Source organism: Carassius auratus, unplaced genomic scaffold (genome assembly GCF_003368295.1).
Source record: "Carassius auratus strain Wakin unplaced genomic scaffold, ASM336829v1 scaf_tig00216011, whole genome shotgun sequence".
NCBI lineage: Eukaryota > Metazoa > Chordata > Actinopteri > Cypriniformes > Cyprinidae > Carassius > Carassius auratus.
In genome coordinates, this window is record NW_020528361.1 from 20879 (window position 1) to 36490 (window position 15612).

At 38.1% G+C, this 15612-nt stretch overlaps 1 protein-coding gene across 11 annotated transcripts in view; it reads right to left on the reverse strand.

The window, feature by feature from the left end:
- LOC113096631 (diacylglycerol kinase iota-like) overlaps nucleotides 1-15612 on the reverse strand; it is a 40293-nt gene that overhangs the window by 13027 nt on the left and 11654 nt on the right. For 2 of the 11 annotated variants that reach the window (XM_026262016.1, XM_026262010.1), the window contains exons 1-12: nucleotides 12939-13417; nucleotides 10314-10422; nucleotides 8166-8261; nucleotides 7715-7789; nucleotides 6470-6526; nucleotides 6259-6324; nucleotides 6108-6176; nucleotides 5904-6020; nucleotides 5245-5319; nucleotides 4952-5047; nucleotides 2104-2186; nucleotides 863-923 (exon numbers count right to left, since the gene is read on the reverse strand). In XM_026262016.1, the coding sequence (XP_026117801.1) occupies nucleotides 863-923; nucleotides 2104-2186; nucleotides 4952-5047; nucleotides 5245-5319; nucleotides 5904-6020; nucleotides 6108-6176; nucleotides 6259-6324; nucleotides 6470-6526; nucleotides 7715-7789; nucleotides 8166-8261; nucleotides 10314-10422; nucleotides 12939-13177 (1143 nt within the window). In that variant the 5' untranslated portion in view covers nucleotides 13178-13417. Of the gene's footprint in view, nucleotides 1-862; nucleotides 924-2103; nucleotides 2187-4951; nucleotides 5048-5244; nucleotides 5320-5903; nucleotides 6021-6107; nucleotides 6177-6258; nucleotides 6382-6469; nucleotides 6527-7714; nucleotides 7790-8165; nucleotides 8262-10313; nucleotides 10423-12938; nucleotides 13418-15612 lie in introns of those variants that run through there. The other 9 variants (XM_026262011.1, XM_026262007.1, XM_026262009.1 and 6 more) reach the window with 9 other exon arrangements.

The following is a 15612-nucleotide window of genomic DNA, read 5'->3' on the forward strand; positions in this document are numbered from 1 at the left end:
ACAGAATCACTGAGTTAGGAAAAGGATCACCCTCTTGTGTCAGTGTTTTGTTGAAGCACATTTTGCTTTAATTACAGCCTTTAGTCTGTTGGGATTTGTCTCTGCACATCTAGACTTTGTTAAATTTCCACCCTCTTCTTTGCAGAGCCGCTTGAGTTCAGTTCAGTTTGATGGCAAGCATTTGTGTCTGAACTCTGACTAGGTCATGCAAGGACACGCAGCTTTTCCTCCTTCAACCACTGTGTGCTCAGTTTTGCTGTGTGCTTTGGGTCATTGTCATGTTGGAAGATGAAGCTTCTTCCCATTGACAGCTTTCTGGCAGAGGATGGCCAGATTTGACCACTCTTTGTCACAAATTCCTGCAGCTTGCTGTAGACCTCTTGGTCACCTCTCTGACCGGTTTCCTCCAGCTCTTTCATCCAGTTAAGATTGACGTCCTGATACAGGGAGGCTCTGTGTCATACCAATACCTTCCACTTCTTAATAATAGACTTCACTGTGCTTCTAGGCTTTTATAAAGCCTTTGCATTTTGTATTTTCCATCTCCTGACTTTTGTAAGTGTTTTGCCACCCATGGCTGATTGTTTGCTTCAGTTGCACTACCAAGGACTGAAAAACCATCAAAATGAACACAGCTGGCAGTCAAATGGCTTTCTGTGCCATTGAGAAGGTGATAACTGTTGGTGTTATATCTTTCACTTGGATGTTATGAAGCTGAGTAAAGTGATTACAGCTGGATAAAACAAAAACTGTGGCCGTTTGCATTTCAGACTGCAAAGCAACAAACTGTGATTATTCTAAAGAAAGTGATTCTTTTCTACATCCTCTGAATCTGATCATCCCAGCATACACTGCATCTTACCGTTCCATCTCCTCCACAGGCAAGGATGCGAAGATTTGGCACTTTCCTGTATAATTCCAGCCTGACGGACGGAGGGAAACAATAGTCATGTGTGTTACTGATTATTATTAGCATGCTAATTAACAGAATACTCCATTTTGCATAACAAATCCAGACATGAGAGCAGTTCAAAGACAATGAACAGTGTTTGGACACATCAGGCACATTTAAAAGTATGAATTTCACTGCATTAGACAAAAATATCAAAACAAGTATCATGAACTAACTAACAATGTTTCACGTTAAGCCATTTTGTAATGACAAAGAAAATCATTATCATTAAATTAATGCATTAGGCATCATGAACTAACGATAGACAATAACTTTACAGCATTTATTAATTCATTAATGTTAATTTTAATTTATACGGCAGTACATTTAACGCTTCAAGTTGTGTAAACAAATATCAGTTCACGTATTATAAAAGAAGAGGAATTAACAACACTATATTTAATAATTAACCTAGATTGATAAATGCAATACATTTATAATTAGTAAATTCGTTAAATTAGTACCTAATGCATTAATTAACACTAACAAACTGAACTTAAATGTACAGTAAACCTTAGTAGTGCTCATTGTAACTTAGTGTTAGTTAATGCATTAAATATATTTAACAAATTGAACCCTACTGTAAAGTGTCGCCCATTTTGACTTCATTTTGAATGTGCATTCATCATGTAAACCCAATTACAAATATTGATTTGTGAAATGTTTCTTTGAAATAAATGGCACTTAGTTTGATATTTTCATTTTCCCTTCTAATGCAATGAGATTTTAAAGTGTGGATTAAATGTTTTGGGGGCCACTGGATGTGTGTTGGTTTTCTGATTTAATAGAGTGAGTTTAATCACAGCTCTGTCAGACAGCTCAGAAGAAAAGCCCTCCAGCCGCCCAGCTGTGTCTGCCCTCCCTTCTTCACTCTCTCTCTCTCTCTCTCTCTCTCTCTGTCAGCAGCAGAGCCCTTCAGAGCCCATGGCCTGTGCTTTGCTGCCTCACGGCTCAATTACTGAGACGAACTGAGGCGGTGGGCAGCTGGGAGAGATGCTACCAGAACACTGAACTCCCTCACTGCTGAGATCTGACGGCTACATAATTAATGTGGTCAGGACAAAGAAATGGTGGGTTAAAGTGCATAAAGGGAGGAAGAGAGAGATGATCTGAGATGTAATGAAAGAGAGCGCGGAAATCGAGAGACTCACGCTTCTCTGGGCCCTCCCTGAGACAAATCAAACACCTGCCGAGGGTTCAGGATCCACATGAACATCTGCAGCAGCTTCGTCCCCTAAGGAGAACAGACAGATAGATCTCTCTTCCCATGCAATAAAGTAAAAGGACATGAAATACTGATTTGTTTATATAATGCATCCATTCATATGACGACGCTTTAGTGGCACGTTAAAAAAATAAATAAATAGAAGATTACAAGATTAAAGTCATAATATTAAGAGAATAAAGTCTAAATGTTTCGAGAATAAAGTCGGAATACTACGAGAATAAAGTTGAAATATTTCGAGAATAAAGTCAAAATTTTACGAGATTAAAGTCTAAATATTTTGAGAATAAAGTCGAAATTTTACGAGATTAAAGTCGAAATATTTTGAGAGTAAAGGCAAAATATTACGAGATTAAAGTTGAAATATAACGAATACATTTTCACATATTTGGAATTTTCACAAAGAAAACTGTTTAATTTAATGAATTTTTTCACATAAATACAGCGATCTGATCATTAAAGAGCTTGAAAAATACATTATTGTAAGACACATAATTTGTTTTTGTTTTTTTCACAAAGCTTATTGCTATTGGGTGGTTGGCGCACTAAAAATAATGAATGCAATGGAAGATATTAAATATTATTTCCAAACATTTTCCCCTCGAGTATGACACATGGTATGATTCCTGCTTATAATCCCACATTTATTTGTAGCATATTAAAAAAGCGTTAAATAAGAGAACTACAGTGCCCCCCCCGAAGGAATGTCGATTGGGTGTGTGAGCTGATGTTAAGATAAAAAGTTGTTCCTGTTTAGTCGGTTAATAAATATCATACTCTTGATAATAAGTTGTTTAAAACGGACTCTTCCTCATCCCGGTAAAATGATGCAACCGCTCGGATCCAACAATATTCAAATCAATCCTGCAACTTCGTCTCGATCCGGGACATTTACATCTGCAATAAAGGCCTACTCTCAAAATAATATAACTTTAATTTAAACTCTAAACATTTGGACTTTATTCTCGAAACATTCCCACTTTTATTCTCGAAGCATTCCAACTTTTATTCTCGAAACATTCCAACTTTTATTCTCGAAACATTCCGACTTTTATTCTCGAAACATTTTGACTTTTATTCTCGAAGCATTCCGACTTTTATTCTCGAAACATTTCGACTTTTATTCTCGAAACATTCCGACTTTTATTCTCGAAACATTCCAACTTTTTTGCTCGAAACATTCCGACTTTATTCTCTAAGTATTTCGACTTTATTCTCGAAATATAATGACTTTAATCTTGTAATCTTCGGGGTTTTTTGTTTAGCTTTTTTATGTGGAACTAAAACACCGTCGTATATTTATGTTTTAATTAGTGCTGTCAATCGATTAAAAAAAATTAACTAATTAATCGCACAATTTTTTAAAATTAATCGCGATTAATCGCGATTAATCGCAATTAAAAGACTGAAACTTTTTGGATATGTAAATGTAAAATGTAAATAATTAATGTAAACTCAAGACAAAGAAACTATTTAAATTCAAAATATGATTGTTTATTGGAATTTTTGTTTAACTTGTAACACAGATTTTCTCATGTAAACAACATACCTGCAATAAACCATCAATATCCTCCAAATTAACTGTTGGCTTGAAAGCCATATTTATTACAGAAATAAAAACACAGGCATGTAAGTACCATTTGAATTTCAAAACAATCAATGCCAATAAAAAACAAAAATGATTTCCATGTTGAATTCTAAGTGGACTGCAAAAAAATTCCAAAGTATAGTCATTGCCAGTGCTTTAAGTGGGCCAGTAAGCACAGGTACTCAGTACCGCCACTTCCAAATATAGCTCTTGAGCGTACCGCCACCTCTCCGTGCGCCCAGAACGTGCTTGTAGCGTACCGGTACGCTCATTTGGACATCTGTTTTAATAGAGGTTTTAATCTTTTACCTGCACTGCCGATTTTCAGAGCGCCCTTCACAATGCAAGCTTCCTAATTCATCCCACCCAGAGCAGAAACTACATTACCCATTCACCCTTAAGTTATACAAGTGAATAGCGCATGTGTCGCTTTTCCCACTGTTAAGTGTCAACAACTCAACGTGGCCGGAGAAGGTGTGTGAAACTAGTTGTGAGTTATACTAAAGCAAAATCTTGAGTATTTATTGTCTGATAAACATTAAAAACTGTCTGCGGAGGTTGAGTCGTCCTGCAGCCCCCGCTGGCTGCTCATTGGCTGCAGCATCTTTTTTCTAAGTTCTAAAAAAATACTGTAGACGGCAAGGCACAAATTTAGATATTCATTTATCTAATTAATCTATAGCATATGCACAAAGACAATATGATCTTTTTGTCCCCTTTTTGTTTTAAAGCTTGATGAAGAGAGAGAGCGCAAGTTGCTGCAGCTGCGAGGAGGACAGTGATGCACGCGCACAGGAGTGATTGACAGTTCGCGGCACTGTGTACAAAAAATACTCCGCTACTTCTTGTGGCAGACTGAAGAGTAATCCGGCAGAGTTTTATACTGAAACTTTGCGTCTAAATGTCATTCCTTGGTCTTATCCATATTTCTTTGCACGATGAACACACATAGGCCACAACTGGAAAGAAAAAAACTGCAACCGCGTTAATTGCGTTATTTTTTTTTAACGCGTTAAATATTTCAAATTAATCGAATGCGTTAACGCGCTAATTTTGACAGCACTAGTTTTAATCATGCTAATTAGTTTAATGTAGAGCTGTTTGGTCATTATGTTCCTTTCAGAGGTTCTTGTACTATAATGACTGTACATTATTCCTCCATTAGTCTCTTTATTCAGAGGATCACCTGGTTTCCTCCACTCTTGGGGTTGACGAACACCAGCACTGGCTTCATCAGCGGAGAGGGCATCGGCTTCAGCATGAACGGTCGCCATTTTGATTCCTGCAAAAATCACTTCATTATACTTTGGTAAGTGCACATTTGCAGACACACACACACACACACACACACACCACTGCAGTAAGCTGTAGGGACAGATGATCACAAGATCGCGAGCTGGAGTTAATGGAAAAAGGACCTCAGAAAATACTATGGCATCATTTAAAAGTAGGAACAGGACAGGAATCAGATCTACTCACATCTGTCCCCTTTTTGCTGGCTCTTCTTTTGAACGACGTCCGTTTTTTCCTTCGAGTGGAGTTTTTAAATGAGCTCTGGGACACAGGAGAGATACGCCGACTAAGCCAAAACATAGCCAAACTATCAACACTATCAAAGTAAAGAAAATTTTAGCTTTTAAAAATAAATTTGCTTATGTGGTAAGAAAAATACATTTGTTTACCATTTGAATTCAAAGTCCCCCCAGCATTAGCTTACTTAATTGTAATTTATATATATATATATGTATATATATATATATATACACATACATACACACACACACACACACACAAGTCTTTATATCTTAAGTCATTCTGGTTCTGATGCAAACGGTTCAATTTCAGTTAATGTTTAGATATTTGTACTGGATAAGGCAAAAACAGTGTAAGAAATCATTTTTGCAATGTATGAAACAATGACAGAAGCTCCATATAAAATATGTAGACAAGTTTTATGAAACACACTGTTACTAATATCAAATCTTGCAGCTTAAAAGAGTATTTAAAATGAATCTGATCAGCGTAACTGAATGCAGAAGACAAGATCATACAGGCCAGCTTTATATTATTATAACATAACTTCTTCTCTTTAGTGCTGATGAAAAATGTCCCCCCCAAACCGTCTGAGGTGTGCATACCTGTGGTTTCCTGACTTTGATGATCCAGGAAGGGGGGATGATGACCCCGGCGTGAGCTCCTAGAGAGCAGGGCTCCTCGATCTGATGTAGCATGAAGCACGTGACCTTGTTATGGAACTGATAGACAGAAATAAAAACAGAGATCGAGATGGAAGAGTTCTGCATTACACAAACCAGCAAGATTGTGTGAGACGTGCCACTCACTGCCTGCTTGCACCAGGAGCAGCTGATGGCCACAATCTCCTTGCTGTGGAAGAACTTCTGCGGGAAACTCTGCAATTAAAGTGAAAGTTGGCATGAACGTACAAGACTTTTGCATATGACTCCTACAATAAACTCTGAAGGCGTGACGTACTTTTCCGCACTGACGACACTTCCCTTCCTGTCGCCTGCGATGGACCCAGTGATGTCTCAAAACGTTCTGCTGTCGCAAACAGACACAACGGGTCACATGTAAACGTGCCAACAAGGGTTCATTCTGCCATAGCACATGGAGTACAATAAGTACATCACAAACTTCAGTGTGAAATATGATTGAAAGTCGTGTGGGGATGAGGTGGACTCACATCTCTAAGGCATCGCGAGCCACCCTCTCTGAAAGTGGGTTTGCAGCGGAAGTTGATCTGTGAGGAGACAGTTCAAGTAGAAATATAACAAAATGAGAAGCTATTATTGTTGTAGCTCATATTATACAATTAATGTAATACAATTTAAATGTGAAATGCACATCAACACAATATTATTATTATTATTACTTCGAATTAGTTAATTGTTTTAAAAATGAAAAAAGGAAAACCAGACTTTTAAATAATTCTAAATAATTTAGAATATATTGAGTTCATGAATCTATCCAAAAACAGACATAACTACATTATTATTAAAATATAAAGCATTTTGATGTATACTGTTAGCTTGATATTTCATGTTGTCTCTTCATGCAGTTTCACTGATAAACAAATAAACAGAACTATTACATGATATTGTATTATAGCACATATTGCAACGTGACACATTTACACTATATTGTTTTTTTTAATAATATAATATTATTATATTAGATTTAAAATAGAATTAAAAAAAGTAATCTCTGAACTATTAAAAAAATAAAATAATTTATAATATCTTTACATCAAACAATTACGTAAAAACTGATATTACCATATAGTTAATAAAATATGAACCATTTTTTATAAAAAATTTCAGCATGACAATAAATACTGGGATATATAACGCAAACTTTATATTCTTTCATGCAACTGCACTGAGAAAAATATAAAAATTGTATTATATAATATATTATATTAATAGCATGTATTCATGTTAGATAAATGTTATATAATGTGATATAATTATGATATATAAATATATGCATTGTGAAATTATATATATATATATATATATATATATATATATATATATATGCGTGTGTGTGATATAAATTTTTTTTAAACCATAATAAAAAATAATCTCTATTTACCTTATATACATACACTATTAAAACTGTTAAAGACATTACAACAAAGTAAAAACATTCATAAAATGTCCAGCAAGACACTATATATATTGCAATATATACCGTTACCTAGATATTCTTTCACATCTATTCACCCAATTGTGCTGATAACTATATTTGAATACCGCAACAGCAGGAACCCAAAACTCCTGATCCTAAAAACCATAACTGCAATACCTAGATTATACCATCTCCTGCCATTTCATCATCCTCCTGATGTCTGTTTGAAGAGACAAACGTCAATGCTCATCTGTTGATGACGTGCATGAATTAAACCGATATTTCTGCCTCCGCTCACCTTGTCCAGCTCCTCGATACACGCCGTGTGGACCACGATCTTACAGGCGGCACACTTCCTCCGGGGAGCCGACTTCTTAAAGAGAACCCAACAGCACAAAACACAGAGCAAGAGCACACATCTACAATCAGTCTAACTGTAACAGGAATATGCTCTCATCTTCAGCAGTAAAAAAGGAAGGATTTTGCCAACTGCTTGAAGTGGCAATAATAAATTGCCACGGTTTTGAAAACATCAGAGTGTGGCGCAGTGCTTTAACAAAAGCCTGAAAAAATCCTTTTACCTGCTGTAGATTCTCAGACTAATAGCTGGCTCTTCCTTTCAATACACACCAGCCTCACATTATCTCATGAAAGAAAAGCTCTAATGGCACTCTTCTCTGCCTTCAGCTCGCCGTGCAAACACAGCAATCATCTGACTTCCCCGCTCTGTTTAATCACATGATACTCACTGCAATCTTGACCACGCACGTCTCTTCACCCAGGTAGCAGAGATCACCGGAGCAATTTGTCTCCAGCCACAGGTGATCACCGTTCACTGCATTCTCCTGCGCATCAAGATACAAAATCAAAACTTTAATGGCTTTTAATACATGGTTATGTCTCATTTGGACTCTAATGGTTACTTTTCTGAGTGTCAATGACGTATGCAGCAGACAAATGTGAGAACTTGAGGGCAAAATCTACAAATGAGACCATGTCCAAGTCCACTCATAAATGCTCACAAAATTAGTATATATGCTCATTTAAAAGTCAATTTTACTCTGTCAGGAAAACAATTCAAAAGTATTGATCAAATGCTCTCAAGAATTTAAAAAATCCACTTGTGCTAACTGATTAGCATGTAGCAAATCATTATTAAACTAAACTGAATCAACACTAAATTGACTATTTTTTTATAATGACACTATTTTCTAGAAAAATGCTTTATAGTCTGAGCAAATTTTCACTTGGAAATTGCTAGAAAATTTCACAGTTCATTAAAAAGAAACGGAGAGTAAAATTGAATTAAACAAAGTTTTAAAGTAGAAAGAGAAATGTTCTTGTGAAATTTACTCCAACAGTGTTTGTTACTTACAACTTTAAAAAAAAAAAATTTTTTTTAACATTGTAATTCTGAGTTCACTTCATAACTAATTAACTATTTAACATTTACTCTTTACTGAACTAAATTGAACTCCACAGAACTGAATAATAAGTCTAAAGGTTTATATGGTAAAGATCTATTCAAAGCAGCTTGTAAACTAAAATATACATAAACTAGTACTAAACCAAGAAAATAACAGTATTATTAATATTTCAAAATCCTTCAATAATGCAACTGTATTCATTTCCTTCTTGAAAAATGTTGCAATATTAACAATGTTACTTTCTTGTTTTATTACTGTGAAGCTGCTTTGAATCGATCTGTACTTTATAAACTGACTTAACCAATGTATAGGAGCATGTAATGCACATTTAAATAACACAAGCACTTATTTCATATGGCAACAACACTGTTGTGTGAGGCTACAATTAGCACTGACTCACACACACACACACACACACACACACACACACAAACACTTAGCAGCTCTAGGAAGGCACATTAATGTTTGATGGCTGCGCTGGTCACATTGGGAACTAGCGGGGAAGGAAAGGCCAGCTAAGACGCACAGGAAGTGCCCCGCTGGGCTCCGCCCCCTCAGCGGTCTCCATCTGTACACACAGCACCTGGATTAACGAGTCTCTCTTTTGTCATGCCAACTGTCTTTGCGTGACCCACCCACGACTAACCGCGCCAGCAGTCCGAATGTGCTGACATGTGCAAAACTAATGCACAACCTTATCCTCAACACTAACATTAGTGATCAAGTCTGGGAACTTCTCATATTATACACAAAACTCTATATTTCATTAAATAAAAAATCTGAAACATTGTAAACTATTGCCACCTGTGGTAAACTCATTACAAGTATACACTGCATTGCTATACTGTTGCTAAACAAAATAAAATGATATCAAAAATAAATATTACATGAAAAACAGCTAACTGAAATAAATACGCTTATGCTGAAGCACTAAAATTACTGAAAAAAAAACATAAATAATATATTAAAGCCAAATAAAGGCATTTAAAAATAATAATAATGAAATAAAAGCTCAAAAACTGAAATAAAATAACAATAAAAGCTCACTTGAAACTTATTTAAGTTATGCTGAAAAATGCAAGAAAGAACATCTAAATGCAACTAACTGAAATAAAATCAGATTCAAGTGTACACTATACTAAAATCACAAAAATGTAACTCAAATAAAACTAAATTAGATTTTTTTTTATGTCACATACACATTTATATAAATTAAATTAAAGCTAAATAGAAACGTTTAAAGAGAAACAATAAATCTTATAAAAATGATAAGCACAATAAAGCTACATAAAATTAAAACTGCAAGTCAAGTTAAAATATGAATCATATGTAACACTATATAAATAGACTATAATAGTATATAAATAATACTGAAACAACACTGGTTCTGGATGGCTATTAGGTGGTTGTTAGGGTGTTTTAGGGGGTTCAAATAAAAACCGGAGTGAAAGACAGATGAGGAACACTTACGCTCCAGTCCACTGTGCTGCGAAGCTCCTTGGCCGGTCCATTGCTCAGGGCAGGGAAGGGATTGTGGGCCGGACCCAAATGCTGGAGGCCTGACCGGGAGATGGCTTTCCTGCAAAGCAGAATGACCACAAATAGCTTCAGACAAGAGTAAACGCATTCAAGAGAAAATAATGAGACCTTACTGAACTGAAGGTTTGACATCTGGGCTGAAGCTCCTTGCTGTTGCACATAAAAGGACTAGTCATCGTGGAGCTAAAGCGGGGACACACTGAAAACACACACACACACAACAGGAGATGGCCGTCTACCTTGTGCCAGTATCAAAATGATCCAGACCAATCTGTTAACCAGTCTGCTTGGCCAGGAAGTTCCCATAATTCCCTGCATGCAAGAGAGCTTCTGCCTCATATGGTATGAAATAAGCAAAGATTGTTCTTAGACACAATGTGTGTGTGTGTGTGTGTGTGTGTGCTTGTGTCCCAGCAAGGGACTTGCACTTGATCACTTCTTCTGTCTGTCATTCTTCCATAGAATTAGCCATCATCCCACGACAGAATCACAATTAGATCTACTCAAACTTATGTTCACAAGAGTAAAAAAAAAACTGGCTTAAATAGCAAAATATGTTTCAGGAGATGTATAGCATACTATTACCAAAACATTTATCAAGTACATAAAATTTAAATTTAAATTTATGCATTTAGCAGATGCCTTTATCCAAAGCGACTTACAGTGCATTCAGGCTAACAATTTTTACCTATCATGTGTTCCCAGGGAATCAAACCCCCAACATTGCGCTTGATAATGCAATGCTCTACCAATTGAGCTACAGGAACACTAACACTTGCATTTGTTACTGATATATCAAAGTGAATGTGTAGCATGCATGTTTCATATCTCCAGCTGTGTTATTTGCAAGTTGTGCATATTACAGTGTGTAACTAAACTCGCTGAATCTCCAAGCTCCTTCCTCAAAAACTGCTGCCACCTGATCTTCCTCCAAAGAGCTCAGTATTTAACATAGTAAACACACAGCGCCATATGGTCGTCCCTTTTGAAGCAAAGATTGAAAGTGACCCAATGCTGGCTGTATAATTTCACACACTCACGACACAAGCAGTGGAGGAAGGGGGTGAAAAGAAGAACAAATGAGGATATGGTGGGCCGTATACCTGACACCCTGCTGAAAGTTTCAAATCCTCGTCTAAAATTATCGCAAGAGTCCAGTTACGAGCTCTTTTGTGAGGGAGCCAGGGTCACGAGATCACCTTTACCCTCCGAGCTAAAAATAGAGCCGGATGACATGTGCGTTGGAAATATGCCACTGTGATGAAATGAGGGGAAGGCCAAGAACATGACAAATACATAAACCAGGTTCTCTTTAACATATCAAATTGCTTCTAGACACCATTTGCCAAAATGGAGATGAAACAAGACATCTAACATGTCTTCTCTAGGGTTTCAGAACAGATCTCAACAATAACCTTCTCTTTAAACAAAGTTGATACTTAAATAAAACATAAATGTGAGTCTCCTAAGCAATGGAAGAGTGATTTGTGAGCAACAAAAAGTGAAATTTGATTAAATATGCATCGGAAAAAAAGCCATTATTGACAAAATGCTGTGAAGGAAACATGCAACACGAGGAGCTGAGTAAGAAAGCTTTCGTTAGAAAACATCCTGAATCCTAAATCATTAGTGTCACATGTCTACGCTAAAATGATCAAATCCACAGACTGATATAGAGACATCAGAAGAGGTTGAGACCTCCATGTCTTCTTTCCAATTGCAGTCAGGTAAATGAGTAACGCATTTCTGTTTAATATTATTCCAAGGCATTAAGCAAATCAATCAACGGTGTCCACTGTTTAAGGACACCATAAATTAGCGTGTGTAATCAGTCCTGGGTAAACACAGTGTCATTTCACAGAGGGCAGAACATTTCACTAGAAAGTAATCAACTGAGTGCACACCGTGCAGGGAGAATGGAACACAATTTGAGATAAAGGATACGCCACACGCCATCCAGAGCCGGTGGAAACAGACAGGAAGAGCAATCAGCGAGACTGCTATAATGGAATTAGTTCTACTAAATCCAGCTTTGACAGAGGTCTGGCTTCATTGAGAGATTGCAGAAGGATGATGTGCATGTGTGTGACATGTATCATCGGCCAGTATTAATTTGCAGTGCGAGTTCCTGTTTATCCAAGTAGCAGACATGAAAGAATGAACAGAGGGTTTGCGAATGCAGGGGATGTGTGTTCAATCTCCCTCCCACAACACCCTGCGGTAATATCATCCCTCCAGTGTAGTCAAGGCAACAGTTCAACACACGCCACCGTTGGTGTATTTAAGTCTTAAATCTTGTTGTCAGCATCATAACCTCTGTCCCCACTCCCATTGTCTCAGCCAATTACGTTTTGTAGTTGTGTGTGGGATGAAAACTCCGTCCACGCTTTAAGTCAGGTGTCAACCCACATACACCGCTAAGATATCATCTCCCAAACCGCCCACTCTCGATTTTAGTAAGAAAAGTAGTAAAAGAGTGAAGTTCTGCTGCTTAAGAGACGTGCAGCTTCACCTGGTCAAACTATTTTGCAAAGAGACCACAAAACTGTCACTAACCTGTAGCCAAAAAGCCTGTGGTACCAAGTCACCTTCCGCTTCCGCCCTTTCCCGCAAACTCGCTTCTCCTCTACGGTCTTCTGGGCCTTGATCATCCCTCCATTTCTCCTTCTCAGCCTGTATCCTCTTTTCCTAAACTCCGGGGTGCTTCCCACCTCTTCCCAAGCAACATCCAAAGCTAAGCAAGCAGACGGCTCACTTCCACCGCTGCAAGGTAGGCTGACATCACTGTTACACATGGCTGCCTGCTAGAGCCAAAGCATGCCCAACACACCCATGTGGCACTGAGATAATCCGCCGTTTGATAGATGAGACCTGATGGAGGATACCTGAGAACCCGGAGGCATGTATAGGTGTCAGATCCTGTCCTGTCACCAGAGACAAGAATCTCTCACAATCATCATTGCCGTCGTTACCTCCAGAGAACCAAACCACAAGGTCAGCCTCACGTCTAGCACTTCAAGCTATTTTAAGGTCCATTATGTAACTCAAGTTGACCTTCTGCAAGACCATCTATGGGCGACCTGTTACAAAGGGACACTTTATCCAGAGTAGTTGACTGGCTCTCTGCTCTGCCCAGACTGATTGAGTCGCAATATAGTGACTCTACAGGATGTGAGTTAATTCGATGGTGATGCAATGCTTCTTGTGAATAGTCTGATTATGTAAAATCAAATATTCATGGATCTGTGTTCTTCAGTTCGTGCCTGGCAGGTGACATACTCCAGCAAGTTCTTTCTTGATTTGACTAGTGATTATGAAAGAGTGAAAATGAGGCTGAAAGGGAATGCTCCTTCTATGTCTTGACACAAGTGAGGTCAACCAAGTAATGTGAAGACAATGAATGATCTGGGCATGATCTGTTGGAATATGCTGGCAAGAGGAGTTTTTGATCTTGTCACTCTCAGTTTTTACTTTATTTCTTTTTTTCTCTATCTCAGTTCGCTCAATCCCTCCTTGTAGCTCTCTAACTGGGTCAGTGTGCTTGCTGTGATTCTTCCTGCCCGTGGGCCACTGGTGAACATGCATTTGAAGGACAGCTTCTCAGAGCCGTACCATTACCGACTTCCTCAAGGCTACTGGCGCTCCACAGCACAATCCTTCTTCCTCTCCTCTTTCTCATCAGAGTATAAAGTCCTTGACATGGACCTTTTTCTCATGCACCCCCCTCTCACTCCAGAGATTAAGATCTAAGGCTCAGCACTTGGGGGGTGAAAAAACACTAGCGAGAGACAGATGTGCTCAAGGTAAAAAGCAACAAAATCAATGCGTACGCGGAGCACCCGCGAGACCCCGAGCCTAAGAGGAATCTCACGCAGATCGGTGATTAGAACTAATTCAATCTTTGTGCTTTTATCTGAAGCCGGCAGCGAGCTGATAACAATGTGAAGAACAGAACAACACCAGAGTATGTCAAGAATCAATACAGAGCGTTCTAGATAAGAACATCACATCACAAAACACATTAACAGTACTTCATTTTTAGCACACGTCTTGTTATCTGTTATTCGAATTATGGTACGCCGGTGTCTCTCGAGTCTTCTTATGTGACAAATTTAGGAGTCGGACATACATTACATACAGTATCCCCAGAGGGATTCCTAATGTTTTTGTGGCTAACTTGTTTCTTGGTGGGTTCAAGCAACCCTCTGGTTAAAGCACACAGGAGTCCCACCAAGTGGAAAATAGTAACCAGAAGGTTGGAGATTGCTCCCAACAAAAAACAAATTATCGCCATTGTGCTCTTGAGGGTTTTGTGCTTGAAACAGTCTGGTGCTAGTCACTTTGAACAAAAGCATCTATTAATTCAGAGTATCCAAGACTTTTTTGACCCAAGACCCTGCAAGCTACTTTGAATGCTTTGGGTGTTTACCCTGTCCCAAAGCATGGATGCTGTTTCTAAACCATAGCTAATGTTTCCTGTATAAATGTGTATTAGTGAGTATTAGATGAGTATTATGAGTATTAGTCACTCAGTTTATACGTGTCGGGGCTGAATTCCCTCAGGTTCCCTTTTTGTATGTGTGTGTCCGTGAGGTTGTTGTTGTTGTGACTATGTGTTCATGTGTGTGCCGGATGGAGACACATTTCTCTCATTTGCCCCTGAGCTCTGTCACTGCAGCCTGACACACACCCACTGACAATGGCAGGAAAGCTACGCACAAACACACACATACGCAAACTCAGCACATACATCACACTTGTGACCGGATCATGGGGAAGAAATGGAAGTAAAACGTAGGTGGACACATCCGTGGGCAGATCCAGTTATATATGGGGGTTTCTTCAACTATGGATACATTTGGCCTGGTGGACCAAAAGTGAGAAAATAAACTCTTGTCATAAGTGTAATTTTTCAAAATTTTGATTTATACTAGGGCTGCACGATTACTCGTATGCGACTGTCATGCTGGTCTCTTTAGTAAAGATGGTTCTGTGATTAGTACTAAATATCCATCACCTCCTTTCAAATGGAGCGGCACTCAATATACAGTGCTGTAGTTCGCTGACAAGCTACAAAATATCGAGTTCATAATCGCAGATGAATTACATTCAGTTATGAATGCGATATTGTGTAGCTTGTCAACGAACTAAGGCTCTGTTTAGTAAGTGCCGCTCCATTTGAAAACAGGTGATGGATATTTAGTACTAAATCACAGAACCATCTTTACTA